The sequence below is a fragment of the Microcaecilia unicolor genome, chromosome 10 (assembly GCF_901765095.1).
Source record: "Microcaecilia unicolor chromosome 10, aMicUni1.1, whole genome shotgun sequence".
Lineage (NCBI taxonomy): Eukaryota > Metazoa > Chordata > Amphibia > Gymnophiona > Siphonopidae > Microcaecilia > Microcaecilia unicolor.
The window spans coordinates 36,460,713-36,484,191 of NC_044040.1; the positions used below are offsets into that span (position 1 = coordinate 36,460,713).

At 37.6% G+C, this 23,479-nt stretch overlaps 2 protein-coding genes across 2 annotated transcripts in view; one reads left to right on the forward strand and one right to left on the reverse strand.

The window, feature by feature from the left end:
• Positions 1 to 23,479, reverse strand: part of COG5 (component of oligomeric golgi complex 5) — a 333,667-nt gene that overhangs the window by 224,057 nt on the left and 86,131 nt on the right. The window lies entirely within an intron of this gene.
• On the forward strand, positions 1,237 to 7,813 carry GPR22 (G protein-coupled receptor 22). Its single transcript, XM_030216261.1, has 2 exons — positions 1,237 to 1,346; positions 6,445 to 7,813. The coding sequence occupies exon 2, from the start codon at positions 6,470 to 6,472 to the stop codon at positions 7,769 to 7,771; it is 1,302 nt and encodes a 433-aa protein (XP_030072121.1). The 5' UTR covers positions 1,237 to 1,346; positions 6,445 to 6,469; the 3' UTR covers positions 7,772 to 7,813.

The following is a 23,479-nucleotide window of genomic DNA, read 5'->3' on the forward strand; positions in this document are numbered from 1 at the left end:
ACTTTTGAAAGAACTAAACTATTTTATTTTATTATAGATAGATAAATAGATAGAGATATGAAATGGCAGATCTAGCCAACGTATTATTAAAATGTTATAATACTCGAGGGTCTGGAGAATGGCCACTGTACAATGACAATTTTTAGAAACACTTTCAAGAGTAATCCAGAAGACTACAGACCAATGAGCAAAATGGTGGAAACAATTCATATAAACACAAAGACTAGACATGCCTTAAGGGGCAGAGCCAACATAGATTTAGCAAAGAACTCCTGCCTTACCAATCTGTTCAGGCAACAGATTTCATTAAAGCAAAATGTTCTTATTATTCTAAAGAAGCAAACTAGAATGCCACCTCTACAGTATGGAAATGATCTAAGAATACTGCAATTTACATTCTGAACATTATAATTTATCTGTACTTGATAATGTGAAATACTCTATTCTGACTTATGTATTTGGAGCCAGATCCGAAAGCTGACCTGCATATAAACACACTGGCTGAAATTCAGTACAGTTGAATGAAAATGCAGTACTTTTGTATCTGAGCAGTCTAAGCACTGAGAACCCCGCAGAGAGGATTTACTATATTTTCACATAAATCTTCAAGACATGTTGCATAATTGCCAGTGGCTTTAAAAAGTAGTATAAATTTTATATCATTTACACCAGTATTTTTGTCATGTGGTACAGCTTTGTAGAACTGGAATACTCGGTGAAAGGGAAGAAATACTGAAATATGCATAATGGGTTTAAAAAGCTACTCTATAAACACATTCATTTGTAAATGTAACCTTTTTTTAAAAAAAGGATCTCTATATAAAATGAGGGAAGGGGTGAAGATCACTCCCATATACATATAAAGCATGGTTTAAGCCCAACATATCTGACCAATCAAAATTAGTGAATTCACTGCATCTCTCTGCAGTGAAGAGATGCAACGAGGTAGGCTGTCATTCTGCAAAAGCAACCCATAAGCTAGCTTTCCTCCAAGAAGCACTGCTGATCCTTTTTAGAAAAGCTGAATCTAAATGTTGTCTCTGGAGACAAGAAGCCTTCAGTATGCTAAATTACTTTCATCATGTATTTTCAGATGCTTATTGATTCCACAGTTGGAAGAGTGAGAAAGACTGCAGCAGCCTGTAAAGGAGAATTACATGTCCTATACATTTGGAGTACGCTGAAACAATGGCACAGCACAATCACATCTTTTCATTAAGGTCATTTTCTGAAGAGATGTCCAGGACCCTCTTTCCTCTGTACGCTGCCAACAAGTGAACAAAATGAACCAATCAAAACTGGAAATGCTTCAATTGCATCAAAAATATATCAGATGTTTAGCAGAGGTAAGATGTTACTTATTATGATGTGCAACTGTTTTCTAAACAGGCATAATTTGGAACCAATGTAAGGTTCAAATGTATTTGTAAGCATTTTATTTGAACATATGATTTGTATGATATTACAGAATTATTTATTCTCAATAAAATGTTTTTATAATAAACATTAAAATGTATAAACACTGAATAATTTAAGACTACAAAAAATCTGGGATTTTTTTGTCATGGTAAAAAAAAAGGAAACACATTATTGTACATTATGAAGAGTACTGCTAAAAGCAATCATTTTTTTCATGTTGTCATATGTATTACAAATGCATTTAATGACTATCTGCAATCTCCTACATGCCTATTGCTTTATTTAGGGTGAATTTTTATTTCTATAAAACAGGAAGATTACATTATACATTGAACATATTTGAATGCCTTCCACATTTTAAAAATTAAGCAACGCAATTCGCCAGTTCAAAATGTATCAGAAAGTACTTATTTTGACTGCATCTATTCTAAACCATAAATAGTCAATGCAATATGTATATCTGCAAACACATTTACGTTCAGAAAAATGTACAGTTGATTTTCAGTAGAATTCAACACAAAGCCCATAAGAAATGCCATAGTGTACAGAGTGTAAAGTACCTGCTTACAAGCCTTGTAAAACAGAATCTGAATTCAGAGTATCAGACATGGAAACCTTACAAATGGGAAGCAAAATTTATTTAGCAGATTACAGTAACAACAAACTACATGGATTATATGGTTTGTTACTTTTAATATATGTGACCCGATAAAGTTTCTTCTCCCCCCTCCCCCAAATCACAATAATACTATATATTGTTACTCCCAAATCCAAAATACTCAAATTCTGTTTGCTAGATGATTATTGCAGAGGCTTAAATGATATGGCACCAAATGATATAATCATGAATAGTTTCATTAACACTGCTGCAAACAGCATCCCTACCTTTAATTTATTATTATTATTATTATTAAGGACACAGCATCCAATTTTCTTTTGCAATGTCCATATGAAGGTGGCTACTGCCTGGCTTCTTTCTAGCTTTCTGATCTACAAACTGTAAGATGTACTTCTCTTAGAATTTTTGCTCTAAAGACAGACAGGAAGTGGAACAAAGAAATATGGAGTAGGTCTGCACTGGTGCTGTGTAAATAACTCTTCATCAACACATACAGAAGATGAATACAATGAACCACATTTTCACAACAAAATGTGATTGCTGCCCAAAAAACAAAATAGTGAGCATAATTTTAATGGGATGTATAGTCTTTGAACTGTAGAAACCATTAATTCACAAAGAAAAAGTAAATCATTACTTTCAAAAAAGAAGAGAAAAAACGTACTTCACCAGCAACTGAATTATCTTACTTCCTCTGCGCTATACATTAAATTATTCATATCAGTTGTCATAATGACTAATGGAGCTATATTCCTCTGAAAATGTTATAGTCAGTTATGTACCTTGTGTTAATGAATATAAACCAAATTAAATCACAGATGGTTTCTCTCACAGCACATGAACTGGATTTTTACAATGTGTGCCATTTTCTGTGACAAAGCCATCACTCAATTCTAATGAGCACGCGTGCTATAGGGACATATGTACAATTATAACAGAAGGATGCCTAAACACACTTCTAAAGTTAGAAATCTGTTGCCTCTATTTTTGATTTTTACATATTCAAGAAAAATAAAAACATGCCATAGTATAATACAAAAAGCATAAACACTTCAAATAAGTTTTTTTTTTAAATTTTACAAAATAAACCGGAAAGCAATAATCTCAGAAATGTATCCAGCAACGTCGTCACCTTCTTAAAATTAATTTTTGCTAAAGTGTTGAAACAAAAGGATTTACAAAATTGATACAAGATCTGAAATATGACATAACTGTTGTCAGGTGAAAGGTGAAAATGCATGTCAAAAATCTGTCCACTACGTATCGATCTATGAAAATCAACTAGAATAAGCTGAAAAAGACCCCTGAGGCCAGGGAAAGCAGGTAGGTAGGCCGTAAGTCACAATCAAGCAATTTCTGCTTAACATTTACAAAAGAACAGAGCTCTGCTCTGGAAAAGACATATTTTTTTTTTTATTGCACTTCTCTCTTTGACATTTGTTTTCATGTAACTGTAAGTAACAGATATGACAAAGACCTGATGTGCAATCGGCCTCTCCAGCAAAAAAATTTGGCACATTTCAAATTTTCCATTTTCACAAGATTTTAGATGGTTATTCTTACAGGTAATAATGGTATTTGTCTTTACAGATCTGCTTCTAATCTCCTTCTGGCTTCCACCAATTCAAAAGAATTCAATTTATCAAGCAATACATTTGGAACAGTTCTAGAAATACAGACATCCAAACAATTCATGTACAAAGAGAAAATCATAATATCTTGAGACTATGTATAAGCCTACCAGAAGCTGTATTAAGTCCTTATAAGGAAGGTCATTACATTTGTCTTCTTTCATAGAAGACTGCTACCTTGTTATTTACAATTACGTTGTGTGTACCAGACAACACCCCCTTATAAGGCAATTACGACATCAGAAACCCTCAAATAATAGATCCCACACTATCACGTATTACACATAGGTATGTTAATAATTATGGTGAAATATCTCAATTAAAACTATTGTGTTACAAATGCTGGTATTTAGGAAATAGTAACCTTATTAAATAGAATACTTGAATACTGGGGATGTATACTGGCAAATAATATGATGCATCCACTGGTGGCCAAAGGACCCAAATATTTGTATCTACAGGTAATAAACAATACATTTGAATGAGGAAAGCATGCTCAACAAAGGACTTCTGTTCCTCAGTAGCACCACCAACATTATTTTAACTTACTACAGCAAACGCTACCAAATGTACTTACATTTTTTAAAGACAAAAAAACAAATGGGGTTCACACTCTCCACAGGAACGGAACACAACAGTAAAGGGGTGGAAAGGACCCAAAATCAGATGATCAGTCAACCACACAAGGGTAAGATGCTCCAAAAGAACCCTTTATTCAGACCCTTTTGGAGCTCTTGTGTGGTTGACTGATCATCTGATTTTGGGTCCTTTCCACCCCTTTACTGTTGTCTTACATTTTTTTTAAAACATTTTAAGTCACTCCTTTTCCATATTTGTGAGCCTTAATTATCACCTTCACCAGCTTAATTTAGCTATTTGTTTAAATTATAGATTCATTTTTATTGACTCAGCTTGATGGCATTTAACAAAAGAATGAATGAGTATAATCTATGGATTTACATAGGCATATAAAGCTCTTACCACTGTTTCTGTCCATCAACCTGCATTTACATATAGTATGTACCAGTGGTTCCCAAACCTGTCCTGGAGGCTCCCCAATCAGTCATATTTTCAGAATATCCACCATGAATATTCATGACTAGATTTGCATACACTGCCTCCCTTTCCATGCAAATTTCTCTTATGCATATTCATTATGGAAATCCTGAAAATCTGATTGGTTGGGAAGCCTCCAGGACATGTTTGGGAACCACTGATATATATATACACATATACTAAATACAAATATCAATATATATTGAAGCACATATATTACACATGAATGTAGCACAGAAATAGCAGGTCATTCCAAAAGGTGTGCTCATGAGATGTAAACTCTCATATAGCTGCAGAACATGACTCATCTCCAAAATCTCAATGAGATAAAACGGACATGATAAGATCTATCGCTAACTCTACACTCAATTTCTCAACAATTTAGATCACATAATATGTTTGAAGAATAAATCAGCCTATCCCTGTGTTTTAGAGCTAGATCTATACTAGAGGTTCCCAACCCTTTTCATTGCATGGCTTCCTTGTTTATCACCAAAACGTTGAGACCCCCAGTTCCCCAACTCTCTTCCTGAACCCTCATTCCCTCAATACCAAGCCCGTTTCCAGTAGCTCTCTATCTCCCATCCCCTTCCTGTCTCTACTAATCCCCACCAAGTTCTCTCTCTCCCTCCTGCCAGCTGCCTCTGATCTCAACCCAACAACTGCTGCTTTTTCCGTCCTCCACAGCTACAGATGCTGCTACCGCCACTGCTTACCTTGCCTTCATAACAGCCTCTCTATTCTGATCATATTACATACAGCAGAATAAAAATACTTTTTTTTTCTTTTTCTGTGTGCCCTGCAGACCCCTAATAATCATACCTCAGAGAGTCCATGGACCACAGGTTAGGAACCACTGACCTATACATATTTCTTTGCAACTATATCCTCTATACAAACCTCTTGGTATGCACAATATAAATAGAGATTGGGGTGCAGTTACAAAAAGCAAGTCAACTCAACCATTAAAACAGCAATATTTATAGTAATCATAGGGGGAAATTATCAACCACAGAAAGGTAGTATATCCAGGATCTAATAAACATAAACATGGATTTCTGTTAAGGTGTGTTATTTTACTGTTAACCCCAGTTATTATTATCTAGTTCTCAATGCATAAAATGGGACCTGTCCTAAAACAGCATGATTTAATGCTAAAATAGAATGTCTTAACTGAAAGCACACATCGATAACTATGTCCCATAATTGAATATAAATATTGTTCATATGCATACCCATATGTTTTTTTACAAAAAATGTTTAAAAATACAAAAACCTCCCATCTTCAAAGTTATTTTCATATGTAGGGAAGCCTGCTGATATCCATGACACAGAATTGAAGAGTTATTTTATATAAAATATAAATTGGCTCCATACCAGGGAGTATTAGATTTGAGACTCCCTTTCTTTATACAAAAATCATAAAAAATAGAAGGGATTTCACACAATGTCTCCTGCTATGATTTACATAAAAACCCTTCACACAGGCCTAGGCATGTGATAGTATAAATGGTATCTTTTTCCGTGAGTTGTCATCAAATTGCTCTTGAAAAGCAGGATACATTATAGTTCTGACAGCTCATGCTCCCAACTTTAATTGTGCTACACATCGACGTAAAACAGTTTCACCAAAAACTATTTTTCCTGAACAAAAACTTGTAAAGTTTCTAAGAGTCAGAATTTAATGGTTATGCACTCTCTCTCTCTCTCACCTTCTAGGAAGCACCCCAACTGCTCCAAGAGGATGTGTTTCTCTTTCATGTTGGATGTCACCATGCAGTCTGAATCGAACATTACAGTCAGAGATGCCACAGACAACACCAACACCAACATGTACCGACCACTCTCATATCCATTAAGTTTTCAAGTAACCCTCACCGGATTTCTCATGTTAGAAATTGTTTTAGGACTTGGCAGCAACCTCACCGTGTTGGTACTTTACTGCATGAAATCCAACTTAATCAATTCTGTCAGTAACATTATCACGATGAATCTTCATGTACTCGATGTAATAATTTGTGTGGGATGTATTCCTCTAACTATAGTTATCCTGCTACTTTCACTGAAGAGCAACACTGCTCTAATATGTTGCTTCCATGAGGCCTGTGTCTCCTTTACCAGTGTCTCAACAGCTGTCAATGTTTTTGCTATCACTCTGGACCGCTATGACATCTCCGTAAAACCTGCAAACAGAATTCTAACGATGGGACGAGCTGTGATGTTAATGACATCAACATGGATTGTCTCTTTTCTTTCATTTCTTATTCCCTTCATTGAGGTCAGCTTTTTTAGTTTTCAAACAGAGAATACTTGGGAAAACAAAACACTTTTATGTGTTAGTACAAATGAGTACCACACTGAACTTGGAATGTATTATCACCTTCTTGTACAGATTCCAATCTTTTTCTTGACCGTTATAGTAATGCTCATCACATACAGCAAAATACTTCAAGCTCTTAATATACGAATAGGCACAAGATTTTCAACAGGGCAGAAGAAAAAAGCTAGAAAGAAAAAGACTATTTCTTTGACTACACAGCATGAGACAACTGATGTTTCACAGAGCAGTGGAGGAAGAAATGTAGTACTTGGTGTAAGGACTTCAGTATCTGTAATTATTGCCCTACGACGGGCTGTAAAGAGACATCGGGAACGAAGAGAAAGGCAAAAAAGGGTCTTCCGAATGTCCCTTTTGATTATTTCAACATTTCTTATCTGCTGGACGCCAATTTCTGTTTTAAATACTACAATTTTATGTTTGGGCCCAAGTGACCTTTTGGTAAAACTGAGATTGTGCTTTCTAGTAATGGCATATGGAACAACTATATTTCACCCTTTACTATATGCATTCACCAGACAAAAATTTCAAAAAGTTCTGAAAAGTAAAATGAAAAAAAGAGTGGTTTCAATTGTGGAAGCTGATCCAATGCCCAATAATGCTGTGATACACAACTCATGGATAGAACCCAAAAGAAACAAAAAGATAAGTTTCGCTGAAAATGAAGTAAGGGAGAAGCATTTAGCATCTCAGGTTGTCACCGATTAGGTTGCAGTTAAGTTTTCACCAAATTACTCAGACGGTAGGAAAAAAACAACATACAGATTACAGAAAAACTACTGCCAAATAAGGAAACCGTCTTCTTTTTTTTTTTTTTTTTAGTACTGATTGCGCTGTAAACTGCAATATGTGTATTGAATACATTACGCCTTGTATAGTTCTTCATGAATTATTGTAAATGTTGCATGGCAGTTAAAGTAACCTCATGTGGATATTTTTGTCAATATTCTCTCTAACAGAAAACTCATGTGTCTCATTTTCTAAAAAATAATTAGTAATAAATAGCCCTAAAATATTACATACTTCAGAAATTTAAGATGCATTAGTCATTTGTCAGAAAATTATTCTACATGTTTTATAAGCATCTAACAATAAAAGCTAAGCGGTTTTTAACTAAAACAAATGCAGCTTTCAAGAATTAAGAGTATATCTGAGGGGGGTCTTTTACTAAAGATTAGCTCAAGTTATCTGTGGCACATCCCATTTTATTCCTATGGGCCCTGCTGCAGATAACTCGAGCTAACCTTTAGTACCAGACCCCCGAGTAAATTATAGGACCTTTTTACTAAAGTGCATTAAGGTATGGGTTTAATTGTAATGCAGGATTTTAATGAGCAGCAAGCCCCAAACTAATGCTGCATCAAGAAGGGGCATTCCCAGTATTTTCACATTTAGACCATATGTTAGTGTTGCCGTTAATGCGCAGGACCAATGACGTGTGAATGTAGAAGCAGTTAGCACCTATGTAGGAGGTAGTAAGTGGTCCCACATTAACTGTACATTAGCTGGTTAGCACATAGTAAGTGTAATGTGCAAATTGGCTAACACTGCCATGCCCACTCTTTGCCCACACCACGCCCACTGTGAGAAAAAGTCTAAAAATCAGTTAACACATGGATTAATGCACAGAAACAGACAAGCTACCATAAAATCCCTAATGCAGTTATGTGGGTAATTCATTTCCACATGTTAATAATGAGTTAGTTAAGTGCTTAACACACTTTAGTAAAATGGCCCCAAAGAGTCTTTTCTTTTGTTAAAGCTTTCCTCTGCTCTGAACAACATACCCTAACCCCATATCCTTTAAAAGAAAAAGCAGAAGGGGGTGAGAGTGCACATAACTGTGATCTATATTTATTTTAAGTCAAAACTACTAGAGGTTATTTTAAAATCACTGGAACTATAGATCTAGAGAAAATAAGGAAATGCAACCCAAATTTCATAGGTCAAACTGTTGCACTGTCAATATTTCTTCAGTGACTGGCTACTAGTAGGACAGGAATGTTGAATTGTACTACATAAAAAACATTAGAAACAATGATGGGCCTATTGTTTCACTGGGTCCATGTTTGAAATTCCCTTTATAGTGCTCCCTAAAGAAGAGAGGCATTTCAAAATGAGAAGGCCAAGCAGAGGTAGAAGAACACTTTTTGGGTTGGAACCATCTCCAGCCACATCTTCAGGCTCTCTAGTTGGGTCAAAATATTGGTAAAGTCATGACCTCAAAGGCCCACCCCATTCCTCTGCCTATGAACTAAATTATAGAAACAAAGGGGCCACTTTACTAAAGCTTAGCATGTACTAATGACATTAGCACATGCTAAATGCTAAGAAGCCCATTTTATACCTATGAGCTTCTTAGCATTTAGTGCTTTGCTGGGTCAGACTAATGGTCCACTGAGGCCAGAATTCTTTTTCCAACAGTGGCCACTCTAGGTCACTGAGAAGCACTCCAGTGTTCCCAAATGGGAAGATCTGCTCTCTGCTGTGTACTCCTAGAAGTAAGAGGTGGAGAAACCCATACCTCCATGTCTAATAAGTAATATACCTGTCCTCCAGAAACTTGACCAAACCCTATACTTTTTTTTAAATCCAGTTTTGTTAACCTTGACTATATCCTCCATCAACAAATTTCACAGCTTTATTGTGGATGGACTGAAGAAAAAAAAAACTTCCTTACATTTTTTTAAAAATCTGCTACTAATAAGTGTTCCCTTTAACTTCTTCAATATCATTCTTATGATTTTATAAAGCTAAGTTGGCTCTTCTCAAAGTTGAAGAGGCCTAGAAAGTTTAGCTTTCTTTCATAAGGGCGCCATTTCCCTTCATGATTTTTGATGCTCTTCTCTGTACCTTTTCCAGTTCTGCTATATTTATTAAGATGGGTTGACCAGAACTGCACAGAATACTGAAGAGGTTGTTGTACCTCAGATCCATGCAGAGGCATATCAAAATTCTTATTTTATTCTCTGTTCCTTCTATCTACTTTTTCACCACTAAGCATTTCACTGTATTATCCACAATGACTCCAAGATTGCTTATTCCTCAGTTTTAACTTCTAATATAGACCCAACATGATATACATATTGAGGTTAATTTTTAAAAGCCATTTTTGTATGCAAAACAATATTTTACACATAGAAAAAAGCACTTATAAAACTGCCCTGTGTATATGTGTCTAAAAGTATGTGCAGCCAGCCTGCCAGCATATCTTTTATCCGGAGGCAAGGTTTTGACAGGGCAGGCACTTAAAAGCATAAATTGCCTTTTTAAAATAGGTGTAACTTGCATGCATATCTGATGCATAAGGTGGCTGCGCTTCTAGAAAATTACTTTCATAAAGGATAATTCATAAGTATTTCCACACGTAAAATTTAATTAAAGCAGAATTAGTCTGTTACAAGCTGTCATCCAATAAGCCAGTAAACATGTAAGTTTACTCACTATTTGAAGTGTTCCCAAAGATGGGGTTGAAAATTCACACATATGCAAATATTTTAACCCTGAAACACTGTGCTGCCCACAAACCAGATATAAATGTATACACACAGTTTTCCTGGGGAATTTTGTAGGTACATATGTAGAGGACAGTATAAAAGAGACACTGAAAGAAACAAAAGGAATACCACGTGGAGTGCCAGCTCCAGGAGCGCCATTTGCAAAGATGCCAGCAAACACCAGTATGGCAAACATGATAAAAGTTAGTTACACCACATCCCAATGCGGCCACATTTTGGCATCGGACTACTTCGGGGTAATAAACCTTACTGAACAAGAACAAAGTGCAATGCTGACTGCTTAGGACTTGCCAACTGAACCCTCTTATAGTCCCAATTAATGCTGCACAAATTCACAAAGTGTATGGCTCCGATTCACCAAACACTCTGTGAAATTGTGCAGCATTAATTGGGACTAAGAGTTTTGGCTGGTAAGTCCTAAACAGTCAGTGGTACATTTTGCTGTTGTTCAGTAAGATTTATTACCCCCAATGCAGGCCAATGCCGAAACAAGGCTGCGTTGGACTGTGGTGTAAAATTTTACCGTTTATCATATTGATGTTTGCTGGCGTCATTGCATCCAGCCCTCCCAGAACCACCACTCCAGGCAGTACTATTTTGACAGCGGTATATACATATGTACTTTTTACAGATGCATACAGTTATAAAACTACATCCATAGTTATGTTTATTTTCCCCGTGTGCATCACTTTCCACTTGTCCACATTAAATCTCACCTTTCATTTATATGAACAGTTCTCCAGTCTGGCACAATTTTCCTTTAATTCCTCATAACCTGTTTTTTTTTTTTTTTTAAGTACCGTATTTTTTGGACTATAAGACGCACTTTTTCCCCCCAAATTTGGGAGGAAAATGGGGGGTGCGTCTTATAGTCCGAAGGTAGCGATTTCCCGCCCTCCCCCCGAGTTCGGGATCGCCCGCCCGCCCTCCCTCCGAGTTCGGGATCGCCCTCCCCCCAGCCCTGTCACCACTTCTCCCTACTCACGTCACGCGATCTTCCATGGTGGTCTAGTGACGTCGGGGCAGGAAAGAGCCCCCTCTTCCCTGCCCAGCGCGCTGCTCTCCGTCCTCCTGTATGCAGCCTGACGGTCTCGGCGAGATTCAAAATGGCCGCCAAGACTTCAATTCTCGGCGGCCATTTTTAATCTCGCCGAGACCGTCAGGCAGCATACAGGAGGACGGAGAGCAGCACGCTGGGCAGGAAAGAGGGGGCTCTTTCCTGCCCCGTCATTAGACCACCAGGGAAGATCGCGTGACGTGAGTAGGGAGAAATGGTGACAGGGCCGGGGGGAGGGCGATCCCGAACAAGACGCACCGGAGCACCTAGGTTTTAGAGGAGGGAAAAAGGAAAAAAAAAATTTTCTTATTGCCCTCCTCTAAAACCTAGGTGCGTCTTATGGTCCAGTGCGTCATATAGTCCGAAAAATACGGTACTTTGAATAATTTTGTGCTATCTGCAAATTTGATCACCTCACTTATTGTTCCCTTTTCCTTATTGTTAATATGTAAAAACACTGCTCCTAGAACAGATTCCTGTGGCATGCCACTGTTTAATGGTAAACGTCCATCTGTGCTATTCTTTCTTAGCTTTCAACTAGTTATAAATCCACAATACAACCCAGCCTTCTACCATATGAGTTTCAGTTTTAAGCGGTCTCTCTCATGAGGACTTTTATCAAGTGCCTTCTGGAAAAAAAAAAAAAAAAAAAAAAACCAGATACCATGGTTCTCACTCCTGCCCTGGGGATTATCAACTAGCTAGGTTTTTGGGATATCCAAAGTGAGACAACCTTACTTGCAATCAACAGTACAAGCAAACCTCTCTCATGAATGGTGAGAGCCACTCCACTATCAAACCACTTCAATCAAATCCATATACTTAAGTACATCTTCAAAGAATTCTAACAGTTCCCTTTGCTAATTATATGCCTGCCCTGCCAGATTAAGACATGCATAGCCATAGGATCAGTAATTTTGCTCTTAATAACTTCCACTATTTAACTCTGTGGCACTTACACCAGGTTCACAGTTCTGCATTTACCTTTACATATTTAACTTAAGATTGTCTGCCCATCTGTCAAACCTCTCCTGCAGGGAATATATTCCCACTCAAAGTAATCAACACCATAACACTTATTAAACTTCTCTCTCCTCCAATTCTCTCCCTACATTAAAGTCAGCTCCTCCTTTTTCTGTAGTAAGCACCCGTGGCAGATTCAACAACCAAAATAAGCTGATTCTATGCTTTACAAATTCGCATCTTTTTCTAAAAGAAATAAAACTGAAGCTAATAAAAGTCTGAATGCACAAGGGCAGCGTCTCTATATGTAATATTATAATGTGTGATTTTCACTTTAAAATGATAGTGTTTACAGACAAGTATGCTGTACTTACTGGCAATTTAAGCTATGCATTTTGATAAATGCTCTATATTTAAGGTGGTCAGCTTGATTGTAATAATCCACTGTTACACTGCAGAATGGAGTTCACTACTGAGATGATAAAAAAAGAACTGCAATTGCCATCTGTATATATTTTTAAAGAATGCTAATCTAGACCTCATTACAAAACACACTTACCCAGCATGCAGTTCTTATTGTTTATAGACTTCCTGTATCAGGATTTCTCAGACTTTGCTATACAAAAAGAAGATTTCTTGTAAGCATACTGCGCTCACTCATTTTTCCTGAAATAAATCTAGGACTACTATACATCCATGTTTTGAGATGGCCTGGTGGTTCAGTGGAAGTGCTCTCTGCTCCACCATGCAGAGGGTCCTCAGTTCAATTCCCAGATTTAATATCATATACCACAGGTTGGCTTGGGATGCTATGGAGCAGCACTCCTAGTTCCTGCTGAGGAGGGAGCCAACGTTATTGCTATAGGTAACAAATTTAAATCCTATGATACAGGGTTCTAGGAGACACAGTGCATGGCTGCCAGCCTCAGGACCATTGCTGCAATGACCAGAGCAGGACAAATAGGATGCTCCAAAAAAAAGGGGGGGGGATTTTTTTATATTTGCAAATGAAGAGGCATATAGCATAGTGCCGCTATTGTTCTGATTATGCTGAAAGTATTTTTATGTTACATTTGTACCCCGCGCTTTCTCACTCATGGCAGGCTCAATGCGGCTTACATATTGTATACAGGTACTTATTTGTACCTGGGGCAATGGAGGGTTAAGTGACTTGCCCAGAGTCATAAGGAGCTGCCTGTGCCTGAAGTGGGAATTGAACTCAGTTCCTCAGTTCCCCAGGACCAAAGTCCACCACCCTAACCACTAACAGAATTACCAAGCAAACAAGTCAGATAAAAACAACCATGATTTGATGGCCACTGTCTTTTATGAGGAATTAAGAAAAACCATAGCATGACAGAAAACGATAAAACACAGATTCCAACATACAATAGAAATCAATTTTAAAGCAATTGTCTCATCCACACAGGGTATTATTCAGTGAAGATTTCTTTCTTAGGTACAGAATGGGGAAAATAAACAAAAGGGCAGCGAAGCTTATTCCTTTAACAATGCAGATCTTCTGAAAATTGTTGCTGCCAGTTTTCATATTTTCCTTGTTAAAACCTTCTTATTACAGATGGGCACACCCAATCTCAGTTCTTGCAGTGCTGGTCGTGCGGGTTGTGCTAAGGGAAAAATAAGTTGATATTTCTTTTTCTGCCACTCTCTTGGGGTTTGAAGAATCATAAACTACCAGACTTGTTGCCCATGAAGTGTGAGAAATGCACAGCTAATGAGAATTATGGCTGATTCACATGAATAGTTTTAAGAAAATCATTATTATAGTGCTTAAAATAACATAAAATTATTATTGCAATGTTGACTATAAAAGAAGACCTCATGATTTATGAAACGTCTCTATGTGGTGGGCTGGTGCTTTAATGCAGTGGGAGTTTGAAAGGAATACACCTAAGGGTAAAGAATCTCATTATCCCAAGATTAAAGAAATAGTCTAACTTTGCATGTTAATCTTTCCTTCACAAATTATATGAAATATTATTATCCACTTATCTATACTTTCTCTTTATGCATTTTAGAAGGAAAAAGAAAAACCTGGTAAACTTTTACAATCATAGACCACTATAGATAACCAAAATGATACTCTTACAATGAAATTGCTGTCCCTGCTCCAGCTATTCAAAAACAGTACAGTCCTGTGCTTGAGGCAATTCTAATAATTTTTCTGATCTTGACTAATGAGGTCGAACACTGGATAGCCGTGAAAGTCTACGAATCTAGCAGAAAGAGTAGCATGTTAGAAAGTTTCTATTATAAAGAAAAATCTTTAATAACCTGCATGGTAGGAAAGGAAATATATATTTAAAACAAAGGGGCCCTTGTACGAAGAGGTGGTAGGGTTACTGCTGGGTTTGCGCATGGCAAATCAGCTTTACCGCTGGGCTCGCACAGCAGTAGTTCTGGGTTGGCCGCACGCCATTTCCTGCACTAGAAAATATTTTTTATTTTCTAGTACTGGTAGGCAGTGAGTAGGCATGCCCAGTAGTAATTGGGTAGCATTGCCTGATTACTACTGGGTTACTACTGGAGCTCTGAGGGCTCCAGCAGTGAATGGCCATGTGGCAATTTTTTAACGTACCGCACACCCATTTACTGCCTCCTTTTAAAAAACAAAAACCTTTTACCCGCTGCAGTAAAAGGTGGCCTCGGTGTGTGGGATTTACCACTGCTTAGTAAAACTGCCCCATAGTATTTACCTTTATCCATAGCCTTTATCGCTCTGTTTACTTGTAGAGCAATCCAGGACATGTATAAAAATTCTCCTTTTAACTACTTTCACTTTGTTTGCTCAACTTTAAATCTGTGCTACCTCCATTTGTTATTTTCTTCCTATTTGGGCTCACACTTGACAGCACTGCAAAATGTCCAGTGAAGAAATTCCCAACAACAAAATCATGTTAAGATTCAGCCAATGTTTCCAAGGGGAGAAATTCAGATAGTCATCTTCAGTCCCTGAACACTGGAAGGAAACCACTAACAAAACTGTAGCCCTATCTGTAGTTTCCAGACCACAAATCTTTTGCGCAAATGTTTACCCTAGCAAACATGAGTAGAAGATTGATTTTACTGGAAGTGCTGTTGGCTTACCAGCTCTATGCAGCACTGTCGATCATTGTATAAGTTCTAATCCACATATATGTGCAGGCACATTTCACGTAGTTTGTGAGTAAAGTGGTGTGGTAGCCATGTTAATCCGCTTTTAAAGGTAATAAATAGAAATAAAACATAGAAAGGAAACAAGATGATACCTTTTTTATTGGACTAACTTAATAAATTTTTTGATTAGCTTCTTCTTCAGATATTCTTCAGTTTGTGGACAGGGGAATTTACATATACAGGTGAAGAAATGGCAATGCCCATATTATTTTACAAGATTCTTGTAAATCTGATGCAGTACCATAAGACAAAGTCCCTCTACATATAGAGGAAATAGCTATTTTCGAAAACTGTACACTGGGATAAACAAAATGTAGAAACCCACCACCCCCTCCCAAAAGACATGGGAACAACCTTCTAAAATCACTGCTCCCTCTGTAAATGTCCCCGATATCAGCACTGGCATCCCCCTTCCCCTCCAAGACATCCATTCTCCCCTGACGCCAGCCACCACCCATGACAATAATCCCCACCACCATATGTGAGAAACTAGCCACAATGTGTTACCTTCTCCCAAAGTCCAACCCCCCCCCCCCCCTCAAGGTGTGTAAGGAGCTATGATGCGGCCCCCTCCAAGGGCAGGTGCCCTCTATACTCTCCACAAACCACCTACCAGGGGTTCTTGGGATCTAGTGGGGGGCAACGGAGGTACTGCTCACTCGCACTCACTACAACAATCAGGGCTGTCAAATTGGCTACTATGATGAAATGGAACTTGCTAGCTAAAGATTACTTTTAACAAAGAAAGTAAAAAAACAGAAAAAGACATTCCAATGGGCAGACAAGTTGCTTTTGATAGCAATAATCCTTTTTCAGTTTTGTTTATGCCCCTCAACATGGCATAGCTTGAGCAGGAACACTGTTGCTGAAAAGCTGTTCACGGGAGTTCAGAAATTCAAAAACGCTTTCATCAGCTGGGTTATAACACAGAGATCCCAAGTCACAGTAAGAGGCTTTGATAGAAGGAAGCACTGCATAAATCTAACAACTTAAAGACTATAGAGAAATGGGGTTTAACTTCCATATTAGGAGTATGGAAGTTTTTTCAAAAATAGGCCACAAGACCAAAAATTCATGTGTGCACAAACTGAGCCACATAATCAGAAATCTTTATGTCTGCGAGACACATGAATACTATAGAAAAAGTTATGCTCAAGGTTGGTCCAAAGATATCCGACACCCTAGGCCAGTATTTCTCAACCCTCTCCCAGAGACACATCTAGCCAGCCAGGTTTTCAGAATTTCCATAATAAATATGCATAAAAAAGATTTGCATACAATATGCCTTCAATATATGTGAATCTCTTTCATACATATTCATTGTGGTAATCCTGAAAACCTAACGGGACAGGTGTGCCTTCGGCCGTGCATACCCCTTTTCCCCCACACCCAGCTACCACCACCAACCACAGTGCATAGACTACTTTGCTTCCTGTTGTATCATTGAGCCAATCCAACTGTTTCAGGATTCTGAAAGGTAACTTTAAAACCATACAAGAACGTAAGACCTTTGAAATCAGAATGATTGAATATTTTAACACCCAACAGAAAGGACTTAACAAGGATCTGCGGTTCCTAGCCCATTATAAACCATAAAGCTGTATTTCTCTGTTGATCACCCTCCCCTCACCTATCCACACCTATCCTGTTAGAATATCAATGATATGCTTTGATGTCCCCATGCATACCTCCTACCCAGCCCCATCCTCCCACCCTGTCAGACTGTCATAGTAATGCTTGAATGTTTTCACTTATATACACTGTCAGCTAGCACATTTGCTTATTTCCGATCTGACGAAGAAGGGCAACCTTCGAAAGCTAATCAAGAAATGTATTAAGTTATGTCCAATAAAAAAGGTATCATCTTATTTTCTTTTCCATGTTTTATTTTGTTTGATTTCTATTGATAACCTAAGGTCTTCCTGCAATTTTTCACAATCCGTATGTGTTTTGAAAAACTTTAAATAGCTTTGTGTCATCTACAAATTTAATTACCTCACTCGTCATTCCGTTTTCCAGATCATTTATAAATATATTAAATAGCACCGGTCCTAGTACAGATTTCTCTGGCACTCCACTGTTCACCCTCCTCCATTGAGAAAAATGGTCATTTAACCCCACCCTCTGTTTTCTGTCCAATAACCAATCCACAGAAGGAAATTGCCTCCTATCCCATGACTCTTTCATTTTCTCAGGTGTCTCTCATGAGGAACTTTGTCAAAAGCTTTCTGAAAATCCAGAAAAACTACAATAACTGGCTCACCTTTATCAACATGTTTATTTATGCCTTCAAAGAAATGAAGCAAATTGGTGAGGCAAGACGTCCCTTGGCTGAGCCTATGCTGACTCTGTCCCATTATACCATGTTTGTCTATATGTTCTATAATTTTCTCTTTATAATAGTTTCCACTATTTTCCCTGACACTGATGACAGGCTTATCAATATGTAATTTCTCAGATCACCCCTGGAACCCTTTTTTTTTTTTTAATTTAGCGTCACATTGGCCACCCTCCTATCTTCAGGTACTACTGATGATTTTAATGACAGTTTACAGATCACTAACAACAGATCAGCAATTTCATCTGTCTGTTCATTTTGTCCCAGTGGACGGTAGTACAGCCCTACCAGTATACTCTTTCCCTTCACACATGGAATTTCTATTCACAAGGATTCCATGCTGCTGTTTCATATAGAATATTTCTTTTCTTTGACTCAATTCCCTCTTTAACATATAGCGTAACCCTCCCTCCAATTTGATACACTCTATTGTGATATAATTTGTACCCTGGTAACACAAGTGTTCCACTGATCGTCCTCCTTCCATCAGGTCTCTGAGATGCCTATTATAACTACCTCTTCATTTAGTGCTATATACTCCAATTCTCCCATTTTATTTTTTTTAAGCTTCTAGGATTTGTATATAGACACTTCAAATTGTGTTTTTTCCCTAGCATCTATAAGCTGCTTTGAAGTTGACGGGGATAATATGCAACCTTTACTCTGTTTTCCCATTAAACACTCCTGGTTTTCTTTCACCATTTCTGAAACCTCTCTCGGAATTCCCTAAATGTTTTGTTTCAATAGTATCGTTGAAGGATACTCCACAACAAACCATGCACTCCTGGGCAACTGTCAGCTCCCCCCCCCCCCCCCCAAAAAAAAAAAAATAATAAAAAATTAATAAAATGTAGTTTAAAAGCTGCTCTACCTCCTTTTTAAAACAGCACCAGCAGCCTGGTTCCATCCCTGTTAAGGTGGATCCATTTCGGAACAGGCTCCCCCTTCCCCAGTGTTGTAGAGCACAATTTTCTCTTTCAGATGATACTGTTCACAAGCTGATTCAGGCAGACTCTTTTTTAATAATTGGCTTTGAACTTTGGTACATTTTACCATTTGCGCTGACAGTGCCAACTTTGAAGAGATCCTGCAGGGCGGTTATAGATGCTGGTTAGTTGCAAATCTGTCAGTATTATGTCCAGTATTATGTCCAGCACAAGCATAATGCTTGTTCAAAATTTCAAGTCCGTATCTTTGTTTGCATGGAAGTTGTTGCGGTCTGAATATTGGTCCAAATATGTTCCGATGAGTCACGACCAATTTTGATGCACACTTTGAGTCAACTTGTTTGACTGGATTTTTGCATCCATAATGTTAAAATGTATTTCATCAGAATTAGCATCAAAAACTGTAGAGTATTTGAATTTTTTAGCCATTCTTATAAATGTGTTTGGATTTTATTAGACCCCAAAAATGGCATTTTGGTAAATGTCATGCGCTCATGGACTGACAACCTTTCAGAAAAGGGGGTCTAGATCTGCAACTATTGCAGTTAGAGACCTCAAATTTTGGGAAACTTCGTTTAACACCTGACTCACGCAACAGATAAAATTTGAACAAAAGTGGAGAACATGATGGTGGGAATTTTTTTAAATTTTAGACCACTTGGCATGGAATGACCCCCCCTATTTACTAAGCCACGCTAGCAGCTGCCACGTGGCAATACCGAAACAGCCCATTCAAAGTGAATGGGCTGTGTCTGCATTAGCGCGTGGCTTAGTGAACAGGGGGATGTAGGCAGCAGGAATTCTTCAAAGTAATACAATAACTCAGAAAAGGTCTGCCATAAAGCTTTTCATGCAATAAATGGGAGAAGAGATTCCCTAGAGGGTTTTCTGCAAGGAACTGCTTGATGTTAATATACCTTGCACAAACAATCAAGAGATAAAATTTCTGCTTCATTTGCCTAGTATTAATCAAGCAGCAAATGCTATAAATTCATTTTGTCTAATTGTTTCTTTAAGGTTTAAGAAAGTAATTCAGTAATACTATATATTAATCAGAGCAATCAAACAATCCTGAAAAGTTATACCAATGTACAGATATAATACATGTGGAAGTTTTCACACCTCATACCAATTCAGTGATCTTCTCAAAACAGACCTATTCTAACCTGAAACAAACACTGTACTAACCCGAGGACCAAAATGTACCCGAGATATTATTTCCCATTTTTCATCCATACAAAAATGCTTGGCACATTTGGTTCTTCGTGACCACCTATCACGCCTTTTCTTATCTCCTTTCATTTTAAAGCAACCTGAACTGTTAACATTAACAAGATGCATAATATCAGTAATATGTACAATGGTTACACCCACTCTTTAGCAAATATGAAAAAAACTCACACATATTTCTGAGTCAGAAACCATAGAAACAAGACCAATCCAGACTTTTTCATACTGCTGCCAAGAACCATTCCAGCAGTTAATACTCTTGGCTGCATTTACAGTTAAAATATTCACTAGCTCTCATCATTACTGTCTGTAATATTGAAAGCAAGCATGATGTTGTCTGTTGGATAACCCAGACCATTATGTGGTATTTTGCCTATTTTATTTGGTACTTGTTCTATTACATTTATTTTATATTGCATTGCTTTACTTGCTTTATTAGGTTGTATCTGTAGTCTGCCTTGAAAAAGGTGGTACATAAACCTTAATGGCAATTTTCTATCCAGTCACTTCAGCCTTGGGATTTTCCAGGTTTTACAAGATCACTGGTATATATTAGAGACGTTCTGTCTCTTCCTGATGCAGATAAAGTGGTGCTTTCAATTACCTTACTTCTAAGTGATCAGAGAGAACGAGGAGGGAACCGTGAATATAGTTCAGATTGATGGTAGTTTTGACCTTATAGTTTGAGAAGCTTTCTCTGATAACATCACTACATGGGCTACTCTCCCTTTTACCTTTCTCTGAATTTAATAAAATGAAACCGTATAGTATAAAAATGGATTTATTATATTATAGTAAGACGTTGTAGGTATGTCCAGATGTAGCCTAGGCCATGCTACTGGGTAGGAAATTGTTTCTTCAATAAAAGAGTAGGGTGCTTGCAAATGGAAGCTACCTTATTTTATTTTTTTATTATTTTAAGGTTTATATGCAAGTGCCTGGTTAAATTTCAGGATTCTAATTTTGCTTTTTATGATCCTGCACAACTAGAAAAGTTTTTGATTGGAAGAAAATAGGCTTGCAGGAAAAGGCTTTATATTGGGTCCTACATAGGGATCCAAGAATCTTAATAAAACATTTCACAAAAAAATGTATATTATATATATATATATATATATATATATATATATATATATATATATATACATATATAATTTATTTATTTGTAACATTTGTATCCCACATTTTCACACATAATACCGTCAAGGTGATCGCCAAGTCCAGTAGATATTAAACAAATACAGTTTAAAATAAGGGTCAGGTAAGGTTAGGGTATACAAGTACAACAAGGGTCAAGGAACTAAGGATGTCCATTACGATGCGAGGTTTTGATGCATTACGGAGTTAAGGCATTTAAGTTGGATCAGTAGAGTAGACCTTGCAAAACAGATAGGTTTTTAATGATCGCCTTAAGTTTAGATGGTCATGGATCATTTGCACACTCTTTGGTAGTGCATTCCACAGTTGTGTATCTCTCTCTCTCTCTCTCTCTCTCTCTCTCTCTCTCTCTCTCTAGAGAGAGAGAGTGAGTGAGTGAGTGAGTGAAGTGTTAGCAAAGGCCAATTCAGCTCATACAACTATAAAGTAGACTCAGGGACCTGCGCTCATGCATCAGGCAAAGGCACCAGCACATGCATGGTGGTATGCTGTTAGAAATTTCTACATTCATCTCACTAGTCAGCGTCCACACCGAGCTCCGTCAAATGAGGTCACCCAGATGCGAGAATACAACTGGCCTGACATCCTCGAAGAACAGTAGTTACTCTGGGGTCTGTAGTGGAGGTTATCATTGGTATGATAGTCTGCGGTATTCTCCCCTGGGCAACAGGAAACTGATGCTTTGATTGAGACCCTGTGCCATTTTGCTATGTCTTGCATAGACTTCCAACAACTCTTCAGCTCCTCTACACAAAAATTGCATTAGTTTGTGATATACTCCTGCACTAATTGAAGAAAGTGTGAGCTAAATGGATTAGATGAACAATTTTTGTTTGGAGAATATCATTTGATATAAATTTTTTGCCTGTGGATATACATGTGGTGTTATACTCTGATTGAGAATTGTGGACATTTAATATTGAGTGCACATTTTTTTCTAGACCTGTGATGGTGTGCTAAGATTGAGCCTTAAGCCTATTATTGGCTGGCTGGAGTGGTGGTACTGAGGTATTTTTTCTCCACTTTTATAGAGTGTATCAACTGATATTTTCTCTCTCAGAGTATTACCATATGGGTTTAAGATTAGTTGGATTTTCAAGTTAAAATTTAATGCCAAGAACTGCAGAGTGATGCATTTAGGGTACCAAAACCCAAAAGAGAGATACCGAATAGGAGGGGAGAGATTAGTAAGTTCAACTCAGGAGAGAGACCTTGGAGTGATGGTGACTGAGGAACTGAAGGTGAAGAAACAATGCGACAAGTTGGCCAGAAGGATGCTAGGCTGCATAGAGGGGTATAACCAGCAGAAGAAAGGAGGTGTTGATGCCCCTCTATAAGTCTTTGGTGAGGCCCCACTTGGAGTATTGTGTTCAGTTTTGGAGGCCATATCTTGTTAAAGATGTAAAATGACTGGAAGCGGTGCAAAGAAAAGCTACAAAAATGGTATGGGATTTGCATTGCAAACCATATGAGGAGAGACTTGCTAACCTGAACATGTATACCTTGGAGGAAAGGAGAGACAGGGGTGACATGATAGAGATGTTCAAATATTTGAAAGGTATTAATCTGCAAACAAACCTTTTCCGGAGAGGGGACAGTGGTAGAACTAGAGGACAAGAATTGAGGTTGGAAGGGGGCAGACTCAGAAGTAATGTCACGAAGTATTTTTTCACGGAAAGGGTGGTGGATACATGAAATGCCCTCCCGTGAGACGTGGTGGAGATGAAAATGGTAATGGAGTTCAAACATGCGTGGGATAAACACAAAAGAATCCTGTTTAGAAGCCTAGGTTTTTAGGTTTTTTTTCCTAAAATAAAAATAATGATTAAAACAAATCCTCATAGCTTGATCAGTCAAAAGGTTTTGTGCAGACTAACTCTTTTTATACCCTTAATAGGTAAAAAAAAGTAAAAGAGAAATAATTGCAAACTCTTTTAGACCTAATAAGTGAGATAAATGCAAAATGAGATTAAGTACTCTGGACAAAACTCTAAACACCACACAACAAAATTTAAACTGTATTGTAGC